The sequence below is a fragment of the Nylanderia fulva genome, unplaced genomic scaffold (genome assembly GCF_048542155.1).
Source record: "Nylanderia fulva isolate GAGA-0341 unplaced genomic scaffold, ASM4854215v1 Scaffold13, whole genome shotgun sequence".
NCBI lineage: Eukaryota > Metazoa > Arthropoda > Insecta > Hymenoptera > Formicidae > Nylanderia > Nylanderia fulva.
The window spans coordinates 4,115,882-4,133,893 of NW_028189518.1; the positions used below are offsets into that span (position 1 = coordinate 4,115,882).

Genomic DNA, 18,012 nt, shown 5'->3' on the forward strand with positions numbered 1-18,012 from the left:
CAAATAAAAGTAAATATTTTAATGAGACTTTTAATTTGGGTCTTGGACGAGGCTTTAATTACACGAAAGTCACTCGACTCAAACTAAATTGGATTAAACGGGCAAGCTAAATGAGCGCGAACGAAGCAAAAAGCTTCGTATTAAATGATACTTGAACCTTCCAAAAGATCAAGTAACTAAAAATCCAGAGAATTTCATCTGCATAAAAAAAAAATAGACATGTGTGTTAGCTTATGTAAACGTATTATATATGAGAGCGTAATTAGAACACAAGCGTTATCTGACAGATCTAAAACAAAAAAATGTATAATTTTTATGTCAAATAAATTATCTTAAAAAGTTAAAAGAAAAGGACCAACAATTTATGATTTACATATAAACAATTTATATAAAATTTTTTAATTTATCTGATCTTTTCTTATAGCTTTAGTATTTTTATTTTTTAATATTTAACTTTCACTCTGTCTAAAATTTTGTGATATGAATCATTTACTTCTAACTACGTTTAGACCGAAAATAAAGTGCTGATTTTCTCTAATTCCCCGAATCAGTTTCTCTTTGATCAAACAAAACGGCCTCACTACAAGAGAAATCGAAGTGTCCATTTAAACAGTATAAGGATAGGTGACGAGAAGATTACGAAATCACGAACATGGCTATCTTAAAAAAAAAAAAACAAAAAAAAACGATAGTTTGCCCCCCAAAGAAGTTTCTCTCACGCTTCTCGATAAAGTCTTCTCGCTCTAACAGGTGTGCGAGATGCAAGGTGCATCGATCGTAACCGAAATGAGAAAGTTTCCTTATTAATGAATATAGAGGAGATACCTTGCGGCAACATAGAAAGTTTGCGCGGTATCGATTTCTTGACCTTACAATTACCTACTACAACGGTGTGTATTAAAAAAATAAAAAAAAAAAAAACAAAAAAAAATTTACACGAGATTCAAGTAAAAGTTATACAGCAAAATTATTGTATTTAACCTTCTTGCTTGCGATGCGTTAAATTGCATCGTAGTTATCGACAAAAAGGAAATATGTTAGAGAGAAAATATTTCGTTCAGATAATTTTTGTATATAAATCGAGATAGTAATAACATTTTAAATATTCCAAAAAGCCAACATTCAATACATAAAATTTTACTTGCAAAACGTTGACCCATAAAGAAAATTCTAACGAACAGATCATGCAATATACGAATCTCAAATGTAGCGTTGAAAAAAATTAAAATCGCAAAATAGGAATTCTTTCTCTCTATCTCACTGCGAATTTAATTATCACAATTAACAAGAGAGCGTAAGTCAGAGTTTTCTCAACAGAGTTAACAGCTAGCCTTGAAGTAGGAAGTCGAATAAAATAGTAACGAAAAATATACATACATATATTTTTTTCAGCGGAATTTAAGTCTTTAAATCTCACGGCCTTGTCGTTTGTTGCATTTCCGCTGAATGGGTTTTAAAAAAATCAATGCAATTAAGTGTGTCGTTAAACGCAAAAGCAATCGAACTGCAAATTACTCGATCAATTTGATACGCTCGAACGAACAGGTGCGTCCAGATAAGCCGTGTACACATTACGATAAAACGACGCGAATAAACGCCGTTCTGAATCGTATATATGACTCATGCGATTGGCATTGCATATTGCATCGCGCATAGTAATGCAGAAATATTTGTTATCTGCGTAAGCATTAATCGCCTTAGACTTTAGACAATGTGGATAGAAATGAATGTCAGAACTGCTCGTTGATTCTTGCATGTATCTTAATGCTCTTTTATTGCAGCATTGTAAAAAATAGCCTCTATAATTTCATGATTAAAAAAAGCTTTTGTGGAGATACTATATTTTATCTACAGATTTTTTGAATTTTTTTCATGATTTCTGCATATTTTTACATGATAAAAATTGAATTTTCTGTATAATTCGCATTTTCGAATGCTAAAAATTTTAGATACTAAATTCTAAATGCAAAATTCTCTCAATATCTATTAATTTTTAGTTTACAATCTAAATAAGTAATTATTGCAATATATGTGTATAATTTCATTGATAAAATCCGAATGTAACATATGAATCACATATAGTACGATAAAATTGTGCTCGTCCACGCGATATGTTTGTGTCACAAGAATGCGAGTTACACAATTATCTTTAGATTAGTCTGATATCTTAATTGTAAACAGTATATCTACATATATAGAGAATCGTATCGCATTCTGAAGGCGGACGCAATTAAAAGTAAACAAGCGACTTGAAAACCAAGTCGTACAATAATATCGGACAAATGCATCCCATGTGTGTCCAGATATAATTCACTCTGAAATTATCCCATGAGATATATCGCGAATTGATCTAGTACTAAAGCGCGACGCTAATTGCAACGCTGTCGAGCTGCTTTGAGTGCCGCAATAACTAAGGGATAGCGATCGAGTCGAGCCGAAACTTCCTGTTAACGCCGATTTATCGTCCCTTTCCTCCACATGCAATTCTATTGTCTTTTTTTTCGCCTCCTCTCCGCTCTTGCGCTCGATTCGTGTTCTCTCGCTGACGTTCGGAGTTGTCTAGCATATTCTAGGAAGGATCAAGGACGTGCGCGAGGAATTCGGCGAACAAAGAGTTTAAAGAATGTCATGGCTGAAACGCTTTATGATGGATCGGTTAGGATCTGCATACGAGACGCGATAAATCAGATTTGATGCGCTGCTTTTGTACGACTTTAAATCGAACGAAGAAGATAAGCGTCTCGGAATTTTGACAGTTCCTACTCCTATGAAAAAACATTCAAAAAAAATCGCGGATCTCTGAATAATAATTTTAGTTTTAGTTAAGTTGGAGTTTCGTCTTTTTTTGTGATATAAATTTCAAGAATAAATAAAAAATAATATAAACGTATTAAAATATAAAAGATAATTAGCACATCTTTCTTTTACCTTAAATACAATTTTTAGTAGTTCTACTTTTAATAATTCGAACAATATATATATATTTATCTCGATAAACACAATTAAAAAATTTAATTAAAGAATTATTATTTTTTCTTTCTCCTTTTTTTGCAAGCAGCGCAAATCGTTTTCTCCGAAATCTCGACGCGTCGCGAATGTCAAGGATAGCAAGCATCATAACTCCCTCGTTCCAAAGATTCAAAAAGGGTGAAAAAAAGCGACGAAAGTCTTTTGCGCAGGACACGTCTCGTAAAGAATGAGAGCTTATATGTGGCAGACACCCCTGCCGTGATTTTCATATTCACAATTAGCATTTTTTTCTGCCCTGTCCGTTCTCCTTTCAGTCGCGATGAACAATAGCTGGGAGGAAAGAGAGGGACTGACATCTACGAGCACACAAATCGCCGAAATCCCGCGCACAGATCTGTTCCACCGTGAAGATTCTCCGTTTTGACGTTAAATTATTACAATGAGTTATATAGACCTGTCTACCTGCCCCTCTTGTTAATGTGTGCGTGAATATATCATGAACCAAACCACTCGCTAACACTCTTAAACTTCCGTACTATGAAATATAAATTATACAAAAATCGTAAAACATCATGCTCAATTAAATTCAACTTTATATTTTACGTTAAATTTGCAAATAATATATCAAAAACGAAATAAACTTAGATTGATACAAAATCTGTATCAAATTGGTAAAAATAAAAATATATTTAAATACGCGACAATTATGTTTGCAAATATCAAGAGGAAAATATGCAAAACGTCATGTCTCGTATATTTATGCAAAAAAACTGATATAACGAACCGTGTGAGAAGAATGAAACTGGCAGTTCATGATAGAGCGAGACTCTCACGACACAGAAAGGCGGAACGTTCTTCTTTAACGGATTCTTGGTAATCTCCGCGGTCGAATCTTCGAACGGGCGCGGGCAGTTTTTTTATTTACTACCATATCGGAGATGATGTCTCATATGATCGCGATCGGTGTCAGATCCACGTTCCTTAGGAACGTGGCCATAGAAACTGAACAAGCGTGGTTTGATTCAGAGTCTCGGAATGTCCGCAGACAGTTCGTAGGAAGCTCCGCGAGCCAACGGGGCTCCCTTATAAGGCTGCTTTCCGACGGATATGGATTTTTTTTACTCCTCTATCGTAGTTCGCGTCCGCGAAACAAGATTAATCCCTCATGTACATAATATGCATGTAGAGAGATTTTATCCTTTCAGATATGCATCTTAGTTTCCGCATAATTTAACTAATTTGTCCAAATAGAGAAGCACGATGTATGGTGTAGTGTAAACAGATGTTATTTCAACAAAAATGTTAATTCACGTATATATTTATAATTTAATAATTCAAATAAAGAAATTTAAATAAATAAATTAAAATAAATAAATAAGAAATATAGATTGTGATCTTCAAAAATAAGAGACAAGAATTTTTCAATCTTGTTTTTTATAATGGCGTTCTGATGCAAAAGCTATAAGAATTTAGGACGTTCGAGAATCTCGTTTTATAGGTGGATCGACCAAATAAAAAAAAAATAATACAGAGCGTTAAATAAAGGAAAAAAAAGATAGCAATATATATTCGCCGAGCGATGTTGAACGTTCAAGATTCGGCTACCGTGCTCCATCATTTGCGATCGTCGATCTTATCAAGGCAGAAACAAGGCAGCACGAGGCAACGCGCCGGGACTTCCTCGTGCATGTCTCTCGCGCTCCCTCGCTCGCTGCATCGCGATTTAACTAGCTGCAGACCGACAGATTTCTATCTCGTATGCAGTTGCAAGCCTTGGACATAACGTTCTCTCGTCCTTCCCCTCTCTCTTTCTCTTTCTAACTCTCTTATCCGAGAAGGGCGGATCGTTAATGGTGATTTTACACGAGGTAGCGAGATGAATCAAGTGGCAAGTTAGTTGTTACATCTTCTTTCACGTTTTCAAAAGTGATGCAATTTTTTTTTAAGTATTTCTTAAAATTAAGACAAATATTGTTTGCACACTTACTACTATTTAGCATAGATATAGATATAGATAATAATTTTTAAAAAAGACGAATTAATAATACATATAAAAATTCAAATGTTTCTTTCTATCCTTTAAATTTTTTTTACTGAAATTTTATACATTTTATTTGTGTAATTTAATGCAATTAAAATTTTTAAAAAATTACATGTATTGCAATAATGCAATTAGAGATACAATTATCTATAACGGTACATAAAAGAATACTGTTAATGGGAATATCGATAATGACCCGATTCAACGGCGAATGTTTCATTACTTGCTCTTTATGAGAGTGAAATTGAGGTTAAATGGAACATTAACGTGATGAAGAAAAAACAAGCGGTATGCCCGAAAGTAGAAGACATTTCTATTCACTTTTTTTCAATGCCCTACTCATTTATTTAATCATTTTTCTGCACTTGATTCGGTAAGCAAGTATTTATGCCTTCCACAATTAAGTATTTACAATCACAAACATGTCAAATAAATTTAGGCAAAGTCGTCCGCCAATTTTGCACAAATAAATTTACAAATAAATGGCTTGCAAATAACGCACGTCCACTTGATTAGCCTCACTATTAGCATCGCGTAAATCCGCCATAAGGGCCGAAGATTCGTCTCGACGACACCGCTAACGCACTCGTCCAGCATCCTGTTCCTTTTTTATACGCTCGCGAAATTAATGGCGCCTCGCATGTATCCTTCCACAGGGAAGAAAATGTAACGAGGAAGAAGGGGACCCCCGAGTTGGACTTGGTGATGGAGGTTCGTAAATACACGCCAAGGTAGGGCAAAGGCAGTATCGTCGTTAAGAGTCGCTCGAATTACGAACATTTGGCAAAGTCCGCTTTTAGTGGCGGCCTTAATGCGGGGAGAGGCACAAAGGCGCTTCTTGGTGGGTCGTCGTTCAAATACCGAGGTCGTTAAAGAGCCACGCAATCTCGTCGAATTACGAATTGCATCGCTCGTCGCCGCGGCTCGACGACGACACTTAATGACCCCTGAGAAGCCGCTATGCAAGTTTGTGCATGGTCACGAGTGCATCGTGGCACCCGGGCATTGTGCAGGGGCGCAAAAAGTACGACAGACGTGATTTTCAAGCGAGCAGAAGCGATGTGCGCAATACGTTTCGAATTTTAAACTCGATTCTTGAACGAGAAATTTCTGTCATTTATTCATAGGTGACCTAACTTTTTTAGATTCAATTAAAAATTGTTATAAAATCATTTAATAAATTGTAAAAAATCAATTTCTATTATAACTCCTTAATTATATTCATGCAATAACGTTTTGACTAAACTTTAGAGCTGCAAGAAAATATATTTTTTTCTACTCGTAACTCTTGATCCAGTGCATTAAAAAAAAATTGCAACTGTTCGGTAATGTCTCATTTAATAATCGAGATTAGTTTCTGAGATAAATTATTGCTGGGAGAAAATTACCACACAGATTATATTTTGCTACTATGAATATTTGAATAAAATTCTCTGGGATCTAATGGGTTAATGACAGCGATCCGCGTTTCACTTCCACGGCTTTGATAACTGGTCGTCAGTCGGATATCCAGTTTCTATAGCCTGACCATATGTGTAAGCGTGTATGTATGCGCACATGCATGTGTGTCTCGGGCGACGTAACGTGATTTCGCGTTCGTCGAGGAAGGCGCGGGTCGACCGTACACTGTAGCGCAATTTACACGAATTACGGACGCGTTTGGTGATTCGCGGTACGTCGTCGTCGTATTACGGCTCGGTGAAAGCCGGTGATTTTACGGTGCGGTGGATATTCGACGTTCGAGGCTTTGATCGCGAGCAAGGTTAGGAGGTAAAGGGTAGCAGTCGGGAAATAGTAACGTGTATCTGTGCGCTGCCTCGTGAAAGTCGACGAAGATAAAACGCGGTGGGGAGACAGAACCACACGATTTTGTATCGCGCCGCGTAAATCGATTATCGAGCAAATTGCGCTTCTCTCTAGTATATATTCGTCGAATAGAGAAAGCTTGCCCGGGGTATCGGATGACGGATTTTCGGTCGCGATATTTAACCTTTCATTTATCTATATAGATAAACGCTATTCTCAGTAGCAAAATATAGAGCAGCACAAAAGTGGATGTCAATGTCCGAGAAAGTTATTCTCTTATATAGTTTAATTTAAGTTGATTTTCTAAATTAAATAAAAATATCTTTAATATGAAAACATAATAAACATACAGAAACAAGTGTGTAATATTTTTCTCACTTTTTACAAAAAAAGATTCAAACTTGAAACTTTTACTTTTAGATATTCAATTGAATATAAGTATAAAAATTCTTTTGCATATATTATATTAAATATTATTTTTAGATACACGTGCAATATACTTATGTATTTTCATTTTTTATAAAAAGATTTAAACTGGAAACTTTTACTTTCAGATACTCCAAATAGATTATAGGTATATAAAAATTCTTTTGCATATTTTATATCAAATACTTTAGATAAATACAATTGTATTTTAATGTCTATTCTCGTTCTCTCGTATGTGCAATAAAATGCGCTGTCAAGTTAGCGCAGCGGTACAGATAACATAAATTAAAGATACACAATCGTATGTATCCTACGTAATAAATGCGTGAAGATCGACGTGCTTCAGCGAGTGCTGGCAAGTATCAACATTTTGCCCGACGACCTCGTCGGATAGTAAACAATCGCAGGTGCCGACGAAGAAACGCGGCCAACTCTTTTTTTTACTCGTATCCGTTCCGTTTACGCACCGATGCAAACACACGCGAAAGATATCAGTCGTTTATTCCGGTAAATAGCGTAAATCATATTTTATAAATATTGTACGAATAAATGTTTTAACGGATCTCTTGTATATTTATCTTCAAAGTTGCTCTAAACACGTTCTATTTTTGAACAACACACGTTTCCTAATCGATCAAATAATTTTATATTCATGAAATGTTTTTAAAGAATAGGAAGATTAATATATTAAATCATGATGCGAATATAATTTCTGTGTACTTAATTTTTTTTCTCTAAATTGTGATATCTAAAATATGCCGGCGTTCTGCTTTTGTTGCTTAAAAATCTGCTCACGCATTGCATACACGCTGCTCTTTTTCAGTAGTTTTCAAAAATCGACCTGTGCTACTTTCAAGGTAAAAGATTCGTGAAACGTGTTATTTCTGAGGTAAACGGTTCAGAAGTAACGTATATACGTAGGACACACACAAAAAGAAAAAAAAATACCGCAATGCCGCGCTACATAACCACGTATGCGAGTTACGTGAAACTCGCCAACTATGTACACGATGTAAAAACCGACACATTACATTACGGAGCAATTATATAATCAGGTTGCAATACGTACGAAATCGTAATTCGCCTAAATTCGTTTAATTAAAGGTGGAGAAAATAGCTTAAACCGAATAATAAATGAGACGTCTAATTGCAAAAGAATCATGAAATGTATAATGTGTGAAGTCTGAGAAAATGAGATTATTTGTTCTCAAAAAATGATTTTGTGTATTCTCTTCCTTTGTTTCTATTATTCTCAATTTTAACAGAACAAGTGAAAAAACATTGAGCAATAGTATATCACAAGTATTAATCATTTACTAAAATTTGTACAAATGTAAGTTTAAAAGAATTATCAACTTAATAAAAAGTTGATGTAAATTTTATTTTAATTACACAGAGAGAATTTTCTCTTAGAATATTTACCCTGAAATCATGGTAATCGTGGGATAATATGGTAGTTAAAAAAATTAGATTTACCACAAGAAAAATATTAATGTCTACCACAATAAGGTATAAAATATGTTCGATTAAATTTACTATGTATACATATTAATATTTTTATTGTGGTAAATATTAATCAGAGAAACTCTTATAAAATTCCAATACCAACCATATTATCCCACAATTATCATAATTTTCAAGGTATATATTTTAAGAGAAAATTCTCTGTATATATTTTTTCAACAAAGATATTGTTTAATCTTCTTAAAGTGATTTTATCATTTACTGATTTCAAATAAGAATAAAATTTTAACCGTTACTCTAATTATAAATTGTAAACTCTAATCTCCATTTTCCATTTGTTTCTTTTAATCCTGACATTAGCCAGAAAAAGTTTTGTATACTTTAATATCGATAAAAAGGCGAATATTTACAAAGCGCAAGTATTTATGTATTCGCGCGAAACTATCGCTTTTTATGCTCAAATTATTCCGTGTAGAATATGATCAGTTACGAATGCTTGGTATCTACTCTACCAGAACAGCAAAAAGAGATTGCCCAATCCATAAATTCGTATAGTAATCGACGCGTAAGATATTTCTAGTCATTTTACAGTCATGCGTCACGATCCGATTCCGAGCACTTTCGATAGCTTGCGCAGCCAAAGATCGTTAATATATGAAACAGATCGTTGATTTAAGTGAAATCGATTCATTTTATGGGCATATAAACTTACAATTATTAGATATCAAATGAAATTATAATTATATATGAAAGTGTTTAGCATCGCGATTACAGATTTAATTTGCCAATTACACTTAAAAAAAATATCATTAATAAAATTTATTTAAGAAAAAGTCAAGTTTTATTTCTCTATCTTTCTCTCTCACACAAAAATATTTCATATTAATCTCAAAATAAATAATGATTATATATCATGTGAAAATGTGTTTAAACGTTGATACTCGCCAAATGCGAGTCGAAATCCGTGAAAATTTGATATTTCTCGGATCTCAGAGAGGACGAGTCGTCCCTATCTGATAAGTTAATGAAAATATTTATAAAACTGTCAGACATATTCGCCTCAAATACATCAGTTATAATCGTACGAAAAAAATATGGGAATTGATCTCTTGCTCCTTAAATCGGAGCGAATCGAAATCGTGCGAATAGATTCGATATCGTAGAAACCTCAGACGAGAGACACGCTATACAAGAGGCTTACCTCCTTCATGCCGTCGAGTCTGCCGAGGCTCTTGGTGCCCCGCAGTGGCGGAAACGCGACGTCGTGCCAACCACCACCGGCGCCGTTGCACATCTGCAAGTGGTCCGACTGCGAGGAGTGTAGTCCTCGGGCCCGACTTTTGCTCTTGCGTTTATCCAACAGATGCTTGGCCCTGGACTTCCTAACAGGTACCGCGGAATCGTCCTCCGGGTCGCTCTGCACCTCCCATCGCGACGGCGACTTGAAGCGCCGCCGCGGACTCGTAGGCGAGGTCACCGGCGAGGTGAACCTCTGCACGAGGGTGCCGAACATGGTCATCATTAATCGGCCTCGATTCGCCGCGCCGCGAACACCACAAGCGTGCGAGTTTACCAGCAAGGCTATACGCGCGCCCTAATCGTCACGCATCGCCGGCATTCGGGGCCGACGTCACGTCGGCGTCGCGAATGGCGGACTTCACACGTCACTTACTGTCTCACTTGAATATCGCGCGGAATCCGAGCCACAAGTGGTTTGCGAAGGAGAACACTGCGCGTGAAATATATATGTCACACACACTCCGAAAAATGTCGCGAGAATGCCAAGTCCCTCGCAGGGAGAGGAAGGATCGATCGCGCACTAGAAGAGAGAATCGAACGCGGCCACGCAGCGATCGGTGTTATTTCGAAGATGCACCCGAAGAGCGGTAGCGAAGAACAGCAAACGCGGCCTCCTCCTTCTCCTTCTGTGCTCGTCGAGTCGGGCTCGAAAGTCGGCGGCGGGCACAGGTATTTGCCTTCGGGCGTCCGTGCAACCGCAGCTCTCTCGCAAACACCGCACTCTCAAGTTATGCACGTATATACAAGAGTCCTTCGCGACGTTCCGTGCCGTTCCGTTTCTGCGTCGAGAGCTTCCGGTTAAACTACGGGTTATAAACGTCAATCGTTTTCCTAACCTTTTTCTTTCGCGTGCCGTTATGAACGCGAGGAGTCACGCGAACGTGTCGACCCACGATATGCACGATAACGCGATAGGTCGAGGGCGCCGAACGCGAGCGCGACGGTTTTGAACGTCGAAGCACCGATCGTCGTCGCGAAATACGTGCAACTCCGAAACTGGTCGCGCGGAGACTGCCAGCGCCGAGAGACCGGTTGGCCTCGCTCGTGCGCGGAGCCGCCCGAGCGCGCCCGAGTACGCGCGAAGATGCACGAGCGAGAGCGAGCGCGATTCTTGCGCCGCGCCGGTTACCATGGCGATCGGGACTGATGATTCTTCTCCCTCGGGCCTCGACACACACGTATCACATACCGTTCATTGCTCGTCCGTCTCGCGAAAGGGACCCCTCGGACCTGTGATATGCGCGACACATGTGCACGTGTATTTTTCTACACACCTTGTTTTCGGTCCCCTTTTTTTTTACGAAACACTTGAATACTGGAAATAGGGAGAACGAAAGACGAAGAACGATTTTTTCGCAAGCACATTTCGAGATCAATTTCCATATATTAATATATATATTTATTTTAAAACATGATTTTTATAAGTAAAATATGAAAGAGAGAGAAATGTATTAAATTAAATATAATATTGAGGTATATAAATCCAACTTTCTTAGTTTTTAGAAAGTTTCCAATGAATTGCTTACCCTGCGCATAATAGAAAAAATATTAGGAATAAATATTAAATATTAAAAATAAAAATTATTTTAAAATAATAAAATCGAAAACTTTAATATAAACTTTAATATAAAAATACAAATTTGGATAGAAAGCACTAGTAAGTGCTAATAAGCTAGTACGAGCCCTCAAATTTATATTTATACATCAAAGTTTTTCGATATTTTATTATCTTAAAATAATTCCTATTCTTAATATTTGATGTTTACATATTTCTAATATTTTCTCTATTGTCTACCAGGGTCTTATTATAAATAATAGATTAATTATTATTAGATAAGAATTATTATAAATAGAAATGTTTAACTTCTACATGGAACAAAATTAGCTACTATATATACATAGTTAAGTTTTAGCTATGATAGCTAGTACTTCTTAGCTATAGAATTCCCCGTTTAACTTTAGCTAAAAAATGTTAGTTATCATAGCTAAAGTTTAAGCATGATAATTAAATATCAGGTTGTAATATATAGAGACAGCTAAAATTTAGTTATGGTGGCTAATTTTTTGCCACGTATAAAAAATATAGATTGCACGTGTATGCAATATATACATTGGTAGTATAGCTAATTAAAGATATGGCCATAATTTTTGAAATATATCGCTGAAACATGTCCTGTCATAACGGTCATATGGTCGTGATAAAAATTGATACAGACTCTTAAGATTCCGGGACGAATTCCGGTTTCTAGGCGTCAACCAATTAATAGTACGGTTACTGGTTTGGTTGCTTCGCGGTTAATAATCCCACGTATGTCGAAGAAGGTAAATGAGGGTTAGTCGTACGGAGGCTGAGATAATTACTAATAATAATAGATTTTCTGATTTATCAAGTCATTTATGCTAATTCAAATGGCAGTCGTAGAAGCGGAAAACCCTTTTAAAGCGTTAACAAGAATAAGTAGGTGTAGGCTTAACGTATTACAAGTAGATATCACAAAAGATTATTCTCTGATGAAGATGTACTTTCGATTAATTAGAGCGTACGAAAATTTTCATTTTCTAAATCGTTGAATATCGTAATCGAAAACGGAGAAGATTTTATATTTTTTATGCAAAGAAATAAAAAAAATAATCTCAATTGTGTACATTTTACAAAAAGAATGATCAATATTTGCAATATATTTTAAAAACCACAAAATTATCAGAGCCGTAAAAAAATGGTGCGCAAAACTTTTTTTCGGAATAAAATCGTGCTGCAAACAACAATTTGCGTATATAACAATTTACTCCCGCTGGCATCCTCTCGCCAAGGCTTCCCGAGGTAATTAACGATCATCGATCCACGCGCCAATTCGCCCTTTCATCCTCAAGGACATCGGAGGTGGAGCAGGGCGTGAATCTGCGATGCCGCGCGTTTCTTATTACTCGAACGATATCATTAGAGTGGGAACTCGTCAAAACTTCAATTATTCCCGTGGCTATATACGGCGAAACGAGGGCCTTGATTAATCGTACGCGAGAGAGACCCCGGTGTGTCGTGATTATTAAGCGAACACGTAATTAGCACGAATCACCTGATACCCGCATAGAGACCCCTCTGTTCCTCCCTTTCTTTTCTCGGAGACAGCGCTTATGAGAAACTGTATTACGCGTTGCGAAGAATAATTGTGACCGCAGCTATGATTCTCTCTTCCCGCTGCTTATTCAAACATGTAATATATTTCTCGTTCACTTTCGTTCGAACATATTTTCCCTCATCCTTCATCCTCAAGCTTGCTTCCTCTTGATTGCGATTAAGATAGTCGGCACGTAGAGCCGGAAAACTTTATGTAATTACGCAACACTCGCGATACGTATCCAAAGACAACCGTGTATAACGAGTTACATGTAGCCTTTATTGACGTACGCGAGAGATAATGCATGTCCTATGCGATGTCCATTTTACGCTGGCGCACGTGTAATGTAAAACTGCTTTGTCGCCTCTAGTGAATCATACGGCATGCACACACATCATTTTTAAGTGTACGAAAGATGTATTCATGTGTGTTAATCTTTTCTATTGAATATATATAGCGAATGAATCGCACGTAATATAATTACGTGAGATGATTGGTAATATTTCGAAGTGTGTATGTGCGACTCGTATTAGCGAAGCATCGAGGAATGTATCCTCGAGAATTGTCTGTAATGTTACATTAGCCATAAGCTACAGAAGTATCGTTACTTACTTCTCAGAAAATGACAAATATGAATTAAGCTTGGATTATTTCTCACACGTGATTTTGTGTACAGAAAATTATTATATCCGACGATTATTCAATGTATCACACAAAATATTGACAGAGATTATATACAAAAAAACTTGGACACGTTTCATAATTATTTAATCTGCTATCTATGAAATAAAAGTATTTTTGATAAGAGTAGATAGGAAAAAAAAAAATTCATTATGATCTAAAGAAATATAATTCGCGATATTTTACATCTTGGTGTCATCTCGGCAGATAGCACTTGCCTCGTGCGAGACTTAAATTTCAAACTCGCGACAGGTGCAAGAGCGGAATAAACTTCAGCTATATATCGCGGAATCGCGTCACTCTTCGCGTTCCAGCCATATTTTTTCCCACGTTTTGTGTCGCTTTAGGCAACGCTCGGCGATTCGCGTCCGCGATTACGACGAAATTCTTCGCGACCGCTGCGAAATTTATCTCTCATAACGATATAACGGGGAATAAATAAATAAAACGAATTATGATCTCTCCTCTTCCTCCCCTTTCTGTTCCTGATCGCCGCGTCATTACGATCATTGTCGATTATTAAGGCGATTTTTTTCCGAACATTTTGCGGTGGTCCAGAGGTCACGGATGACCATCTTTGGAATTTTCTGCAGACCAAGATACGCTCGCGCGATAAATAATAGTTATCGCGAAATCACGACGCAAGGCGGCCTGCGCGATGCCTTTTTAATTTCCTTGGCGCGACACAATTTACACCTGTTCTCGGATATGTATTGCGAAGAAGCATCTGCGAGATATTCTCTGAAAAGCGATGAATCTTCGAGCGGCTGCTCGTAAAGTTACGCTATTTATCTGAGAAAATAATCTTCTGCAAATATCCTCTGCATATTTTTCAGACACTTTCGATATAAAGTACTGCGAGATTATTTTTTATTACCTCAAAAGTTTAATTAAGTATGCGTAATTTCATTAAATATGTGTCTAAAAAATTTTAAATATGATTAATAAAGATCTACCATCTTAATGATTAGTATGTTTCAAATTTTAAGTATATTTTATTTTTTTTATCATCTTTTTAATGAACGTGTAATGAGGCCATTACTCATTCATTATTTGTCCTATATATATAATGAAACGTAAACACTCTATAAATGGATGATAACCATGTAATTTCCTGTAATATGTACTCGGCCTTTATTTTCCGTTTTTGTATTATTGTACTTGAAAGACAAAGTGCGCGACACCGGTAGCTCCTTCTTGCTTCCTGCACGAATCACTATTATTTCTTGCTTTTGTCTAGGCGAATAATGATTCACCGTTGCACGGAAATACGAGATTCATGTACAAGCATACAGAAAAAATAATGGAAGAAGCTGAATTCTGAAATCCTAATTACGATGACACTACGTGTCTTGTTGGTAGTATATATAATTGCGATGACAGAAAAAGATTATATTTATACATTTACCGACGTGTGAATATATATTTATTAAGTTATTAGAGTCTTATATATTTTCTTCTATAACATAGGGAGAATTTTTAGAATTTACCATTATTGAGTACTGCACAGAGAGAATTTTCTCTTAGAATTTACCATGAAAATCATGGTAATCGTGGAGCAATATGGTATTGGAAGAATTTTATAAGAATTTCTTCGATTTCTCTGATATCTACCACAATAAAAAATATTAATATGTACATAGTAAAATTAATCGAACATATTTTTTATATTTTATAGCGGTAAATATTAATCAAAGAAATTCTTATATAAAATTCTTCCAATACCAATATTGTTCCACACGATTACCATGATTTTCAGGGTAAATTCTAAGACAAAATTCCTTCTGTGCAGTACTTCTAAAACTTTATGCTAAGAATTAATATTTCTAATTATTCTTGACAAAAAAAATAACAGTATTTTTTATCTATAAAGGATGATGAAAAGGATGCACTTTCAGCATAGCACCGAGTTAGTGTTCGCGGATATTCATATCCAAGGATGCTAAATATTCAGATTTCGATTGCGACCGACGATGCCGGCGTCTATTTACCGAGGCGAGACTGCTAATGTAACGTCCGGAATCCTGTATCGCCGGCCTTGGCGAAGATTAGATCTGCACGGTAGCACAGCCGAAACATTCGCATAAATACGCGTTGGCAGCAACGCGAGAACGGAGACAGCGTGACAGGCTCGTGGACGATGAGCGTCGAGACGTATCTCGACGATACGTGCGAGTCCATTCACGAGAGCGGAAACGTTCCCGCCGATGGCTAATTAACTCTCAATGTTCGCGTCACGAAACACGCATTGCTTTAAATTAAAGTGATAAGTAAAAAAAATTTATATACTCGCTAATCTCGATATCTGTACGCACATCGTTCTACAGAGTTTTTCTACGACGCTTTTACGACGAGGTACAGAGCTGAAATATGAAATACCCGTATAGAAAGAAAACACCGTTTCAAGAGATAAAAAAATCAAGAATTGCCTATCGATGTAAAAAGACAGATAAATGGAAATGTAGTAAAATGCATCAGTGTATAAAAATTATTTTAAAGATGAGAAAAAAGTTTTACAAAAATCCTCATATATTTCCTCCATCTGTCTATACGAAGACAAATATAAAATGACGAGGATTTCTTTACAATATCAATATTTTTCGAGAAAAAAACCAAGACTTTCTGGTATCAAGTATCAACCTTCTCCGTAGAGGTTCCGAGAGTTTCTTGTTTTTTTTCCCATCTTATTCTAATACCACATTGTGTCTCGACTTTGAGAAACGTGCGGGAGAAACCTCTCTTTCTTTCCTTCTTCCATGACAGGGCTCGGAGGCCCGCCTCGGAAGCGATCCGCGTGTATATTCCCATCCGATCGCGACGCGTTCTCTTCCGTTTCGCTCCGCATCGCGTTCGGATCTAAGCGGCGCGTTTTAGCGCGATGGGAAAGTGGCCGGCGGCTGAAACTCGACGGCGCTGGAGCCGGAGAAGTGTGCCGCACACCTCGACGCGGTCACCGATTTTCTCGCTGCAGTGCGAAACGTACAGCCGCGTGAACCTGTGGTCGGCGCGCATGTGCATGTGCATAAAATGCGCGAGCGCACACGTATTCGGGCGAAACGTGTTGCGTGCCGATTATACTGTCAGTCCGTGTGAGAAATATTATCCTTTGATCTCCGAGAGTGCGCGAGCGCGCGCGTTCCGCAGTTTCACTCCGGCAGGAAATTAACGACTGCGGCAAACTCGCCGCGGTTTCAATACGATCTGTCGAGATTATCAGTCATATGAAAGGCCGAGCTCCCGCCGAGAGACGGAAGTAAAGCGAAGGAAGTATCCGAGAGGACCGCGATTTCTCTTGACGCGTCGCGATACACATTATCGCCGAGGTCGCATAAATTAAGCACAATTATGTTAATCGATCAATTATATATCTAATCAAGAATACAAACACGAAAATTCTTTAAATTGAAGCCGTCGCCCGTCTTTGCAAACCTGATGTATAAATAGAGAGAGAGAGAGAGATCTTATTGACCTACAATTATTTTCCCATTTGTGTTACGCATGATCGATAATTAATTGTGGAGCAGATTAATGCGCTTGCATATCAGATTGCCGCATTATTCCACCCACATGTATATAGAGAATACAAACACTAAAAAAATGATAACAATAAGCTAAAATATTTGTCTGTTGTTGCAAACGCGCCTGAGAAAAGAGAAAGAGAGTTGGAACGGTTGCCTATAAAGTTCACAGATAATGCAACTATAGAGTGACAATGTAAAAAAAGGAAAGATAGAAAGAAGTACAATTTACAGCATCCGTGCGCACATAGCGTAACGTGTTCAACGGTCCTACTTGAATCGTCATGTCTAACAAGATACGTGATCGAGAGTTAAGGCCGCGAACGAGATCGTTTCTTCGTGAAAGTCGTGGTCCCGGGAACTGGCCGGGAAATGCCCGGTTCCAAAGAGGGTCGATCGAACGATCGAGACGATATATAACGATCCTAAGCTGCTCGAGAGTCGGAGCGATCTAATAATTTGCGCGATACCCGCCGTGTCTCGTCGGTGCCCATCGCTTGCGTAAAACGGGTTAATGGAGAGGTCAATGATGGAGAGAGAAGATATTAATAAACGACTCGACAATGGGTGTGGAATGCCGGCTCTCTGCGAGGCTTCGTTTTGCAATCTGGGGGACCGCCGCGCCACGCCGACTCGATTTAACCTGCCGAAGTGTCGATTCATTATCTCCGTTAATTTCTCTCCTTACGTA

At 37.4% G+C, this 18,012-nt stretch overlaps 1 protein-coding gene across 2 annotated transcripts in view; it reads right to left on the bottom strand.

The window, feature by feature from the left end:
* LOC114932416 (rho GTPase-activating protein 20) overlaps positions 1 to 18,012 on the bottom strand; it is a 200,133-nt gene that overhangs the window by 89,067 nt on the left and 93,054 nt on the right. The window contains exon 1 of one of the 2 annotated variants that reach the window (XM_029304591.2): positions 9,909 to 11,036. The exons of the other annotated variant lie outside the window; for it this stretch is intronic. Coding sequence (XP_029160424.2) covers positions 9,909 to 10,229 — 321 coding nt within the window. The 5' untranslated portion in view covers positions 10,230 to 11,036. Of the gene's footprint in view, positions 1 to 9,908; positions 11,037 to 18,012 lie in introns of those variants that run through there. 2 annotated transcript variants of the gene reach the window in all.